Below are 15,213 nucleotides of genomic sequence, written 5' to 3'. Positions count from 1 at the left end.
TCGCTTGACAGGTGACCAGTCCAGTTGGTCTGGTTTGTTAGCGCATGCACAAGAAGCATTGATCTTTGTCCACAGTGTGAGAAACTGAAAATGGCACTATGATCACAATTTGCTGTCACAACAATTATGTAAAGGTTAGCCGCAATGAACTTAAACATAACTGTCAAATGACCTCAGCTTAAATACAAAATTTATTAGGTGGTGCTTTTCTTTTCTGCGATCATTTAAATGTTTAAAATGTAATTTAGGTCACATTAGTGTGTTTTTTAGAAATCTGCTAGACATATCAGTCATTATTGTTTTTAGATAGAGAAACATCAATCACATACAAGTCACATAGAACAAGATAAAACCTGAAAAATAACTAGGCCTGTCTATAAAACAATACAAAGCTATACAGCATTTAGTATACATGTGTACCAAGCCGAAATTCCTGTACTGAAATAGGTTCCTTATGTATCATTATACCCCTACCAGACAGTGTTGCAGGTACACACTCTTAATGGTGCATTTGTAGAATGTTGTGAGAACTAGTGGAGGAAGCTTGCCCTTTTAAGTCAGTAAGGGAAGTGAAGACTCTGTTGTTCTCAGGCCCGGATTGGCTAATCAGGAGAACCGGGAATATTCCCGGTGGGCCGGTCCGTTTTTTGGCTGCGAGGGCTGGTGTCCCTAGCTGGTGTCCCTATATAATACTGTTAGGGTTGTTGAACATGGAGCAGCTGTTTTCTCCAAAAAAAAAAAAAAAACATGATAGTGTAATTAGAAACTTAATTGCAAATGATTTTATTTTAATATAGTCAGTCGTGAACTGAGGTGGGCCGGTCTGAGGCTTGAAACTCCAGGGCTGAAAAGGAGTCCCACTCCGGCCCTGGTTGTTCTTGTAGAGTGATGTCATGTTAGTGGCCTAGTAGAGATCTTTCCCTTGTGCACATTCAATGGTCAGTAGATGCTGTTTAACAAGGTTGTCCTCAAGTCCACCCCAACCTCCTTTGTCTTCATGTTGAGGGGCAGGTTGTTTGCACCATACAATCCAACCAGTTGAACCACTTCCTATTTGTAGGGCGCTTTATTTTTTATTGCTGATGAGACCTAACACAGTTGTGTCATCCGCAAACTTGATGAAGTAGTTGAAGCTAAATTTGCCAGGGCAGTTGTGAGTCATTAGCATGAAGAGCAGTGGGCTTTGTATCCTGTACTCAGTGTGGTTGTTGCGCCGACTTGAACTGACTGAGGTCTTCCATGATCCCTGTCAGGGTCCAAATATAGAGGGAGGTGTCAAATCCAGGATCCAAATACAGGAAGAAGTGTGAAGGCACAACATGTTTATTTTGCTAATGAGCTCTTGGAGGATTATTATGTTGAGGGCTTAGCTAAAGTTGATGAAAGTATTTTTGGCCCTGTTCATGCCTGGTATTATGATGTGTTTTTGTTGATTCTATCACAAGTTACCATTGACAATGACCCAAGGACCCAAATGCAGAGTGAAAGGTTATTTATTTATAATAAAATAAAATAAAAGGCAAAATAAACAACCCAGAGGGGGAAAACACTAATAAAACAAATAAACAATCAAAACAAACTAGGATGGAAGGCTGGCGGGGATCAGGACTGGAACAAGGCAACAACAAGACAGGGCTACATACGGTCTTGTACAATGACGAACTGGCACAGGACAGCAGACACGAGGGGATTATAAACTGTAGTAAATTAACACACAAACAGATGAACATAATTAACAAATTATGGGGTAACAAGGAGGGTGGGAAGTGACAATAGACAGGAGAGTGCATGACACAGAGACAACACAAGCCATGCGCTCACATAAAACAGGACAAGAACATGCAGCCAATGAGAGAACTCATTAACCGCATGTCCATGACAACATAAGCACAACACTAAAGAACACAACAAAAGCACGTGACCACAATGTAAACATAGAGCCACGTGCTTTGACAACAGACACAAGACATGAGCACACGATAGATACACCTTCCCGTGTGCTCACACATATACAATGTGCTTGCTTCATCTCAGCATCAACCAAAATGAAAGCAACTTGACGAAGACGCTGAAAATAAATCAGCGCGATTCCGACAGAACAACACAAACACGAGTACAAGAGCGCGTGCGTCCGAGGCATGCAGAGCCTGCATCAAGCCGGATCGCGCACGCTCTGCGCACACCCACGAAGGCGGCGCACACGGAGACACACACAATGACAGAAACAAGTGCTCGACCCAAGAAAACTCGAGCCGAGCACAACAAGACAGGACTAGACAGGACTAGTGTCCGGATTCTGCCAAAAAAACAAGAATTTACATGACCAGAGTGGCAGAACCCAGACAGATGGATCTCAAATCTCATGGTTACACTACTGTTTTTGAGTCACGGATTGGACCATTTTTCGGATCATCTAAAAAGGACGGACACAAATGTAATTGGCTTTCCATTTATACAAAAATATTGCTGCAAAAAACATTGGCTTTAACAAACATAACTTAGAATCTGTCATTTTAATAAAAATTTAAAAGCAAGAAATAATCAGCTAAAAAAAAGAAATTATTCAATACGAAAAATTATCTTTGCTACTGTTGCTGAAAATGCTAAATATAGAAATCTAACATCTTGTACAATGTATCAAATTTTATTATCAGTTAATGATTCAACATATCACACATTTATTCATTCATTTTCTTGTCGGCTTGGTCCCTTTATTAATCTGGGGTCACCACCGTGGAATCAACCACCAACTTTTTCAACAAGTTTTTACACAGCCCTTCCAGCCGCATCTCATCTCTGGGAAACATCCACACACACACTCATACACTGCGGACAATTCAGCCTACCCAATTCACCTGTACCGCATGTCTTTGGACTGTAAGGGGAAACCGGAGCACCCAGAGGAAACCCATGCGAACACAGGGAGAACATGCAAACTCCACACAGAAACACCAACTGAGCCGAGGCTCGAACCATCGACCCAGCGACCATTGCTGTGAGGCGACAGCACTACCTACTGCGCCACTGCTTTGCTCATTTCACACATAAAACCTCTTATTTTATTATAGGTGTATCATTTTTTGAAAACCTATTCAGTGACATAATTTTGATGGTTGTTTGTTCTATTGGTTAAACAATGCAATTGTTACAACGTTCATGTTCCAATAAAAGGTTATTTTAATCTTTACCATAAACATCAGTGTTTATATCTGAACCATAAACTGTTATCCCAGTACTTCTGTGTTATTTGACTGTTTGTAACTAATTGAAAAAGCTTAAAAACTGAATCTCTTTCGATCAAACACACATTTGAATGCAGCGCATCGAAGGATTTATAAACATGCAAATCATTATCATTTATGTTGCACCGGTTTGAATTGAGATCACAATCTTTTAATGTTTATTTGTGCAGCTTTACTTCACACTAAATGCATTAATGCAGGCTAAACAAACGGTGACAAAAAACACTTTTAGATTATAACATAAGAAAGCATTTACGTAGGTCCCACCACAACTTTTCCCATCATCATTATGTTTTACAGGGAAGCCAAAATGCTTTCATACATGTTATTTGAATGACAAGGAAGGCGATCTGTCTGCAATTGATATAAATGTTGGATTAACCCACAAGTTCAAAAATTTTTTAATCTGCGGGTCACATGAGTTCCGAACTGTGGGTTGTGATCCATTACACCCCTAACAATGACTAATGAATTTATAGATAATTGATTAATTTTATTTCTGATCTACTCCTATTTGTCCTCACACTTTATTCTATTTTGCTGTTTTAACATGTATGCTGTTGTTTTTATAAAATTTGCTTAATATATATTTTAGAACATTGCAAATAAATAAGTATATACCGACTATAACCGGTTTCAAGGTTTACCGTCGTTTGGAAAATTCAAGGTTCTAAAACTTAAAAAAATTTCTGTTATACCATTCATTCGGTATATGTTTTTTTTGTGTTATTTTTACGTGTTTTTTAGGTCAAAAGACAACAGTATCAGCAGAAAAGAACCTACACATCAAAAGTTACTGGTCTGATTCTTACCTAAAGTGACTTTTTTTACGAAAACCTTTCTAAAAAACATATTTTAAAGCAGTAGTCACAATAACATAAAATCTTTTGGTATCATATTGGCAGAAACTTATACCAGCCCATGCCTAGATCATGCAGAATTATTCATGTGAAAAAATGTTATCATCCAACACATACAACAATTTTTGTGGCTGAACCTCATGCCTGAATGTTGCTTTGTATCAAATAAAATGATTAAAAATACGTTAAAATACATTAGTGACAGTAGGGTTGTAACAATATACCGGTATGACGGTCTACCACGATTTGAACGTGCACGATTATCATACCATGAACAATTGCATATCAACGGTTTTAACCGCTGATCCGATTCATACAATTCAAAGATTGGCATAAAGAAGAGAATCCCAGCTTTCCAGTGCTGTATCACATAACATTCGCGGCTCCGGAGGCTCCGGAATCAGTGCGGTTACGTCATCAAAATTTGACAACGCTGATTTGACAAAGAAACGCTCGTCACTGTGTCTCCGGACAAACCAGACACGATACATTGATGCATTGTCCCTCCTCCATGCCCAGATTGGTTCAAACTTGCTATATCACAACCAATAAGCATAGGTTTCGCTTTTGTTTGTGGACCAAAAACGAGCTTTTTGAACAACACAGAATGAGAGATAGGCATACATTTATGCGCGGCTAAATAAAACGCAAAAAAAAAAAAGTTTTGGATGAAATAATTCTCATACTAAGTACTTTTGCATGCACAGCAGCACAGCAACATGACAAAACAGTGACACAGCAAAGACGAACTACTGCTCTTGCTGTTTTCAAAAGACGCAAATGAAGGTGCAGCTGTTTGTCTGGGTTAGGGTTATTGCAGACAACCATATCCAAATCCATATCTACAGACAACCATATCCATGCTGGCACATAAAACCTAAGGATGTTCCATATTGAATCTAGTTTCGTTATGTAACTATTTATAGTATAGTAAATATTTATATCTATTTTTTTACTGAGGATTTGCACCATGTTTATTTGGACTTTATTTGGACTTTGACACATTATTTATTATTTTCTTATTTTTTTATTTGTTCATTGTAAGTGGTGTTGTTTAAAGTAACTGAAAATATATCATTTGGAAAAAGTCAAATTTGCTTCACTGTTCTATTATTTTGTAACATTTGTAACATACCGTATACCGCGAAACCGTCAAACCGTGGTATTGTTTTAGACGATTATCATACCGTAAAAAATTCATACCGTTACAACCCTAAGTGACAGTCACCAAAATGGCACAACTTTGATCAAAGCCTAAAAGGGACAGATTCAAAGAGTTACAAGAAAAGTATGTGTTGGGTATTTTGAGCTGCAACTTCACATATATATATATTCTATAGGGTTATTAGAGACTTATTTTGCATCTCGCAAAAATTAGCATAATAGGTCTAGGGTCGGGTATCGTTTGGGGCTATTTAGATATATCTGTGCTAAATCGATAATTTTAAAACAGTACCGGTGCCTGAATGTGAACCTGAACTTTTTAGCCACAAAATTATTTGACAAAAATATATATTTAAATCATCATAATTTAGCAATATAAATATACATTTATAATAAGTTTAAAGTAAACATCAATTCATATTTAGATATTTGAATTGCATTAATATTTCGTTTGATCATTTGTTTGTTAGCATGAACGCAAGATTTGCATTATGCTAACATTACATTAGCTTACTACTAACTTGTGGAAAGGCTGTCATCAAAATCAGGGAATACATTTTTTCTGGGTTTGGGGCTTGTGACTATTTTTACATGGACATCAGTGATCTAATGATTTGCCTTAATCTGAATAAGACAATATTATGATTCAGATGTTTACATGAGTTGCTTTTTGAATGTTCCATTCATGATTCCCAGTTACATGTTACAGCACATAGATCCAGTAACGTCATAGCGTCACCAGCCTATAAATATTTCGTTCGCAGTTTGTGTCTGTGGTTCTTTAAGATAATCAAAATCACGATTTACGTGGTAGACTCTTGATCAGAGTATTGTCTTATGGTGCTTTCACATCAGTTTTGTTTTGAAACAGAGATTAAAATTGTTACATTGTTGCACTTTGTTCTTGGTGGGGTTCGCTTTCACATGGCACAGTTTCTAAACTGACCAAAAGAGCTAAAACAAGTCACATGCGAGTAAACTCTTCTCAAATTGGTCAGAGTTTCATGGTTTATTTTGCAAAGTCCCGCTTAGCTGTCATGCGTCCCTATTTTAGTTTATGGCAATGAGCATAAGCAAAAATCTGTGCTTTAATTTTGAATGGTGACACCCACTGACATCATCACCAGATATAAATCAGAGGTAAGACTTTGTCATACATAGCCCTTGGCTAGATTTATGCATTATATGCTTTACAATATTGAAAGAAATAACAGATCAACTAAAACTGCAGTTCAGTCAGTTTATTTAACAGATAACCAGCTCTCTTTATTAGTTAGCATGCTTTCACTTTTGCATTTAACTTGAAACGCACATTTACCAGTAGGAACGTCATCCCCCCTACTCATAATTCTCTCTTCTTAAAGCCGTATATGTGGCTATTACACAACCATAATAAACTGTGAATAATACATATATATTAATACATAGCTGGGCTCAGATCATTTTGCTTTTACACTACAATCGATCCGCTCCAGAGTTTGTTTCAATCAAGCCGAAACCACCTCATTCAGGCAATCTCGGACCACTAGTTTGGATCAGAGCGTGATTACTGGATTCACATATGCCAAACGAACCACGCTAACTGGGCAAACGGGACAGGTTTCGTAACAAAAGTCTAGGTGTGAAAGCACCCTTTATCATATTAAAATCGGAGTATTGGTGTCCATGTAAACGTATTTACTGAAAGTGCCAGATGATGTCCTTACCTTTAAATTGGTTCCATGAGCCCTCAAATTTCATAAGTTTGACGTGTTTCCCCCCTACACGCAGCTCTTTTGTAAAGCATCTGCTGCATGTTGATGTGTCAGAATCCCAGCGCCTGACATTGCTGAGGGTGTCTGTATTCCTCAAAGCTGGAATTAGAGATGGCGTGACAACGCGTACTTATGTGTACCATTGATCCACCCCTTGATGCTTCTTACGTTCTTGTTGCTGCACCAGTGGCGCCAGAATTAGCCACCGAAACTCATATGCTGATTCGGTCTGGTGCATACTGGTTACATGGCACTGGGTTTTAGTACCCAACTCCAAATTGTTCCTATTTAATGTGAAAGCAAGTTAGCATGTTGATATGTTTACTTGTTTGGCATGATGAGGTTTACTGACCTAGTAATACCTTTGGTAATATCTTGCCGCTTGTTATTAACTGCCTTTTTCAAGACTAGTAAAATCTTTTTAAACATCACAAGAAAGTAGTACTCGGGTATTTGATTTCTTAGAATAAAACTTTTTTTAAATTCCTTTGACTTCAGGGCGATGAAAACAGAATAAAATTTCAGGTCTTATTCAGAAAATATATAACAGCAGGGAAGAAAAAACTATATTTCTTGTCTTTTTTGGAAGAATATTAGCTATATTTGCAGTTAGGCATGAGCCAGTATAAGATTCTGATAGTGTGATAACGTTGAATAGAAATATCACGGTTTCACTGTATCACAGTATTGAGATTACTGCTCTAAAATATATTCTTTTTAAATGTCTGGGTATAAAACAAACCTTTTCCCCTTTCGTACACAATATATTTATATATATATATATATATATATATATATATATATATATATATATATATATATATATATATATATATATATATATATATATATATATATATATATATATATATATAAAAGCAGTAAACATGTCAGGCTAATTAATTCAAATAAATTGTTGACTTCTGCTGTCTTCATTAGTTTCAAATAAACTGATTTTTTTACAATTTAAAATGGCATCTTTGGAGATCTTTTCTGCTGGAAATACTGTTGTCCTAAAAAATGTAAATAAAAAATCTTACTCATACATACTCATACTAGGAAGGGTATAGCAGGATATTTTGACGGTTTTAAAACGTTAACTTTTTCAAACTGCAACATACCTTATCTTACGGTTATCATCCCTTGCCTATTTGCACTAGGGCTGAACAATATTGAAAAAATTTTATATTGTTACATATATACATATACAGTTTCACAAGATAGTTTGAATAGGGTATATGCAGAAGATGCAGAAGGACTTTTTTGCAGTATATTTTGTATATAGACCCAGGATATTTTGCAGTATCCTGGGTCAAACGCTTTTAGTAAACCGTATGTTGTTACAAAATTTTCTATAAAAATCAACAATCCTCAGTGCCTGAATAATAAATTATACGATATACGATATAAAGTAGGTCTCAGAATGTACAAGAAACACTGCATTAAATACAAATTTTCTGTGCCATGTCTTTAAAACATGAACATCTAACATGAAAACGTGAATATCTAATTTTACACTTAAACAACTAAATGAACGATGTAGTTTATTTAACTGATTGTATTTTAATTACTATACAACATCGATGCTGTAAAAGGAATTGTATAAAACTGAAAAAGTCACATTAACCTTTCCCCCGGAAGTTTATTGGATTTATGGGAAGAAACACTAGCTGTGCATAAACCCTATAGCTCTATTAACTCTATTATAACAGTATTTAGGTACAAAAATTTTATAATCACAATGCAACGAAAATGCTTGTCTTTCCTTGCTTTATCTTTAGTCCAAATATCTAAAAATTCTAAGATCAAGAAAAAATATTGTTGTTTTTTTCATCTTTAAAAGTAATAAGTCAAAATAAATAGTTTTTTCTTAAAATAAGAGAAATTATCTGCCAATATGGAAAGTAAAATAATCAAATTTTCACTTTGAAATGTAGATATTTAGACTAGAAGCAAAACAAAACAAAAATATTTTTTGCATTAATTGTATACATTCTGTATAAATAATTAGATAAAAGAACATCACAATTTCTTGTGCTCAAATATTCTAAACTGTCTAGAAATGCTCAGTCACATGCCTAAGAAACACATGCAAATTATAAACCTTTACTCAATCATGGTTAAAGTGACTCTACAAATCACATTTATTCTGTAGCTCCTGGTCAACTATAATTTAGACGCAGCATTGCATATCTTGCGTTGTGACTATTGCAGATGCACGCATTGCGATATCGATGCTGTAACTATATATTGTGCAGCCCTAGTTTGCAGAATACAATGTATTTTGTGCAATATCCAGTAAAAAGTTGGTCAATATTCCAATCTGAATGCAGTCTGTGCCCACTGTTTCATGTATTATTTGGCAATTATGCTTGTATACTAATAAGTACACTTAAATGAATAGATGCTGCTTCAGTGCATTTATCTAACCCAGGAAACAGCAGGTGAAACAAAGTGTATTTCATCATGGGATGAAGTTTTTATGGCATTGTTATTGATGCAAAAACACATCTCTCTTTTTATGTTCAGAGCCAGGCATGGCGCTGTGGATTCAGGCACAGCAGCTTCAGGGGGACGCCCTTCATCAGATGCAATCCCTCTATGGCCAGCACTTCCCCATTGAGGTGCGCCACTACTTGGCACAATGGCTGGAGGCTCAACCATGGTGAGTGTCTCTATGCAGACTCTGTTCTAAGATCAAATTAAATGGATGTAATATGCAAGCAAGGCTTCCCAACAAAACCATCACAAGATGTGCAAAGACAGATTTACAAGATAATATAAATGTCACATAACACATAATTTTGTTCTCTTCGTTATTATGGTTATCCATATATTAGACATTGCAAATCTGAAAGTAAATGCTTCGTCTACATGTGGTTTTCAGACCTAAAAAATTGCAGAAACTACATGTCAATTGATTTTCTTAAAAGCGTTAAAAACAATGCATCATAGAAAGCTTGCCATTTGTATGATACAAAAGTGCTTTATTCCGCTGCCATCTGGGTCCTTATTACACAGTTAAATGTCACAAAACTAAGCAATTGGACACAAAACATGATGTAAGCTGTAATATTTTAGCTCTTTAATAGACGGATTACCGAAGATGTAAAACAAACAAAACAAAAAAATAGCTGGATACAGCCTACATGAGCTATATATTATCATTATTATTCAGCCACAAGATAGCACAGTCAACATTCAAGAACAACAGAGTGACAGATTAGCAAAAATGAATATATGCACTGACTGATGTTTAAGATATACCCTGGTGAGCCGTTGTTTTTAGTTTAATTTAACAGCTGGTAAACCAGTTAAGCTTTATTGTTTATTCTGCTAAAACTACATGCCTGGATTTACTTTATTCCTTATTTAACTGCTATTTAATTGCCAAAAGTACAAATAACATTTTTCTGATGTCTTTACTGTCTTTACTGAAAAAAAAAATTGTGTTCTGGAAATATAAACAATTATTTTTTGGGAAATAAGAATACTAAGTGTTTAAATTTTAAAAGCAGGTTTTTGGATTTTCTTCATCTATTTTATTTTTTTTACAATAGTCAAGTCAAGTCAAGCTTTATTGTCATTCCTGTACATGTGTGGACATACAGAGGAATGAAATGTAGTGTCTCACATGAAAATTGTGCTACAAAATTAATCATCAATACAAACACAGAACACTGGCGCTATTTTTAAAAAACTGCGTAATTAACATATATTATAAGATATCTAACTATACACATAAGACAGGCTATACAAGTACTTTTACATGAGACTGGACAATGTTGTGCAGGATATTGTGCAAGAGAGGTATTAAAGGTGAATATTGTGCAAAAGAGGTTTTAAGGGTTTAATATTATGTAAAAGAGGTATTTAAGGTTTCCTATTGTGCAAAAGAGGTATTTAAGGTTTAAGGCGAAAAATTGTTGTCATGCGGCCAGTTTTCACAGCAAAATGTTCACCACATGTGCAGATTTAGGAGGCATTCAGCCACTAGGCATCTTTGCACCTAAAAGCACCAAACACAGCGCTCAGGAATGGTTTAAAACAGTTGTCATGTCAACTTGCTGCAGTAAACAAAGACTGCAATGCTTGCCCTGCTTTCAAGCTCTTATTATTGGCCCAGTGCGCTAGAACAGAACATGAATGGATTTGTTAATATTAGCTGTCAATCACTCAGTTCAGATGACTGGGAGCTCCAGCCACGAAAATGTAAAGGTCTGGATCAGAGAGAATAAAAACAACACAGACAAATTAAGTTTTAGAAACTACCTAAATTTACAAACAATGGCACGTCTGATTAGTGATCATGTAATAAATGTCAATCCAGCATTTACACTTTTTAAAGAGTGGATAAAAGACTTTCAGTGGGTTAAAGTCTGCTGTGAAAATGACTAAAGCATTCACCGTAAAGCCCGTAGGACAGAGTTTTCAGGCAACAGTGTTTGCCACAACTACACATTTTAAGCATGAAATGTTCTAACGTTATTTAGGCCCAATCCCCATTCTACCCCTTAGCACTTACCCTGTCCCAATTCTCTTTAGCTTGAAGGCATAGAGCTAAAGTGAAGGGGTAAATAGCCCTTCAAATGAAGATTTTTCAGGACCACACTCAACCAAGGGGTAAAAAAAAATTTCCGAGAGTACACCAGACACAAAAGCAGGATCGCAGCTCCCGGAAGTAAGGAGATCCACAAATTTGTAATATTTGTCATTATTTTGAACTTTTACAACAATCAAGCATATGTTTTAATATATTCATAACCCTGTTTGTGTTTTACCGTCATGCGTTAAAAAAACCTGTAAAAATAGTAAAATAAAAACTAATAAATTTCGCAATCTATAATCCATAATCATAACTCCTGTATAGCAGTCCCACAACATTCTGACACTCAATGACAGTCGAATACTCTGTCAGTAATGTTTAGTGTTGATTTCAAATGCAATAAATCTGTTTATATAAAACGTGTAGTAATGGTGTGACTTAATTTTGAAGCTAGAAGCACCGGTGCTACTAAGAAAACAAGGTTACTTTCGAGCCCTGATTAAACAGTTACATTTATTAAAATAATATTTTAGTCACTGAACATCTTTAGAAATAGTAAGATAATACATTTCAGTTAGTGTGAAATATTGCAAAAAAAATTGCAGACAACAAAACTGTGTATATATGTTTTTTTCTCTTGATTTTTTTCTATTTTCTTTTCTATTAAATTTTTTTTTTTATTCCCTAACATATAAATTTGTGCTATTTGTTCTTAGACCGTTATTTTGTTAGATTACCTCCAGATTTTGCTTTAGTACTGACTTATCTAATCACAAATATTATATTGTTAAGCATCTTATAGATAATCTAAATTTAAATTAAATGAGAGGGTGTTCTCATGTATGATCTGTATTTTAGTTCGTGGAAAACCTTGATTCTTTAGAATTTTACATTGAGAATTTGTATTTGTTTGACTATTCCTTCATGACATGCTTGTCATTGAAAACACTCAAATTTTTTATTTTATTTTATTTTTTACATGTTTTATTCTTCACTTAAATTAAGGTTAAAAAAAATTAACAGATTACTTTTTCTGAACTGGGGTTACAATAAAGCCTGCGGACTCTCGCAGTAGGGCATGAAATCCACTGAAGTGTTATTGTATGGTGTGCAGGGATGCCATAGATCTGGAGAACCAGCAGGATGAGTTTAAAGCCAAGCGTCTGCTGGATGGTCTGATCCAGGAGCTGCAAAAGAAAGCAGAGCATCAGATGGGTGAAGATGGCTTTCTGCTTAAAATCAAACTTGGCCATTATGCCACACAGCTGAAGGTATGAGCACCAGATGACAACATATGAAGCTGATCAAACAACCATGAAACATAATGTACCTTTATTACTGAGGTCCAGTGAATATTACTCTTCCCTTACAGTAGAGGTTACTTGATCCTTCAGAAATCATGCTAATAATGTGCTTGCTTTCTCAGTAATTTTTTCAGTTATTGATTGTGCTCAGTTAATAATTGCTCCTTAATATTTTTTTGTAAAAACCATGCCACATTGTTTCAGGATTCTTTAAATAAAAAAAAATATTAAGCCCCAAAAATATTTAATTATAAGGAGTACATCACTTACATCAATTCAAATAAAAAAGATGTATTAAATTGTAATAATGTTTGACACTATTACTTTTTACTGCATTTTTTAATACTTTAATTTTATAAATTTTTTTAAGAAAGGAAAAGGAAAAAATACAAATAATAAAAAAAATAGAAAGTACAAAAACACCTCGGAACTTAAATGAACAGTTGACTGGTCACATATTTTCTTACATGTCACATTAAAAAATATATATAGATCAGTTTACACTGTGTAAAGGCATAAGTATTTTAAACGTTAGAAACAATATCCAACCATTCAGATTTTGTAGGGAAATCGAGTTGTAGACACTTTCGATTTACAGTTTTCTTACTGGTTGCTAGAAGTATTTTTAATAAATACTTGTCTTTTACCATTAAGTTGGTTGCAATATTTCCCAGGTAAATTGTAGTAAAAGAAAATTCCACTCCATCCCTAAAAATATTTCATATTACTTGCATTACATCCTGCCAGTATGACTTAATCAGAAACAGAATCTAGGCAATGGCTGGTCAACTCCAATATATGTGAAAATGGTTTGCTAAGTCTTCTCCATATTTTCTCCAACACTGCCCCGTGTTCTTCGCCTTTGTTTGCATGCATGTTAACTTGGGGGTTATTAAGTATTTGGTAACATTCTTCCAGCAAAAATCTCCCACATACCAGAGCTAGAAGAGGTGGCTTGTACTCAGCAGATATTAAACCAATCTTCCTCTGAGATAGCTAAGTTGGACTCTCTCTCCCATTTTAGTCTGATGTCATTTGTTTAGTGTTCCTTGGTAGATTCAGGGACGGCCCGTGGCATAGGCAGTATAGGCAAATGCTAAGGGCGCAGTACATCCTTCTGAATTCTATCGAAGTCCCCATTTGTGCTGCTTTGTAATAGTCAGACAAGCTTGGCAGTGAGTCTATATCAGATTTTATATTTATATTCTTATTTATAGGGCCATAATTACTATCAAATAATTGTGTAGTAACTTAAAGTTATTTTATTACCTAAATACTTAATACTTGTTGAATTCCATTTGAAATTAAATTTATTTTACATATCTTTCTGAGGAAAATAATTAAAGCTCAAAATTTGTGTTGAATATTTAGCTTATATCCAGAGTAGGTGCTGAATTTATTTAAAACTGACATCAGCGTAGGGATACTAACTTCTGGTGTTCCAACAAACAAAAGAACATCATCTGCATACAGGCAGATCTTTTGCTCTAAACCTCTAACTGTTATTCCTTTAATTCCCTGTTCGTCTTTTACTAACTGTGCCAAAGGCTCAATAAATAAAGCAAAAGAGTAGGATTGAGGGGCAGCCTTGACGACAGTCTTACTGCATTTTTAATGAAAAAATGTTCAGACTTGCTAAACATAAGAGAAAATAAAAAGAAATAAATTGTATTTCTGTTGTTGCTTATTATTGTAAGTAGTTTTCTGCTTAAAAATGATTTAAATAATTTAATTAATTAATAATTTTTTAAAATAATTTCATTCAAACTGTAAAACATTTGACTAGAATTCAAGGTCTGTTTCACATGAATTAATTTGTTGAATGAAATTTATGCCCACAAATATCAGATTTTGATGTTTTTTATAGAACTCATATGATGCTTGCCCCCTGGAGCTGGTGCGGTGTGTCAAACACATTTTGTACACCGAACAAAGACTTGTACAGGAAGCATCTAATGTAAGTCGCCTGCACATTTTTTGGTCGTTGATCTCCACCTACAGTGTTACATTGGGTTGCTAAAGAGGTAAATGACATGTATGTTACATGTTTGTATGTATGTGTCATTCAGACCAGCAGTCCAGGTTCAGGTCCGGTTGATGGGACCCCACAGAGATATCAGCAAATCAACCAGACGTTTGAGGAGCTGCGCGTTATGACTCAGGACACAGAGAATGACCTCCGCAAGCTCCAGCACAGTCAAGAATACTTCATCATTCAGTACCAGGAGAGTTTGAGGATACAGGGTATGATCATACAGCATCTCATCCCGCACATGTAATTTATATATTTTATAATATACACAGTGGGTTTATGATGTAATAATCCACAAATACATTGCTTGA

At 35.1% G+C, this 15,213-nt stretch overlaps 1 protein-coding gene across 1 annotated transcript in view; it reads left to right on the top strand.

Moving 5' to 3' along the window:
- stat5b (signal transducer and activator of transcription 5b) overlaps nucleotides 1–15,213 on the top strand; it is a gene marked incomplete in the record, with an annotated part of 62,556 nt that overhangs the window by 11,473 nt on the left and 35,870 nt on the right. Inside the window, 4 exon segments of the mRNA NM_001003984.2 lie at nucleotides 9,550–9,685; nucleotides 12,681–12,837; nucleotides 14,738–14,827; nucleotides 14,940–15,114. Coding sequence (NP_001003984.2) covers nucleotides 9,558–9,685; nucleotides 12,681–12,837; nucleotides 14,738–14,827; nucleotides 14,940–15,114 — 550 coding nt within the window.

The sequence above is a fragment of the Danio rerio genome, chromosome 12 (assembly GCF_052040795.2).
Source record: "Danio rerio strain M-AB ecotype USA chromosome 12, GRCz13ab, whole genome shotgun sequence".
Taxonomy (NCBI): domain Eukaryota; kingdom Metazoa; phylum Chordata; class Actinopteri; order Cypriniformes; family Danionidae; genus Danio; species Danio rerio.
The sequence above is the reverse complement of the archived record's forward strand: the minus strand, read 5'-3'. Positions and strand labels throughout refer to the sequence as shown.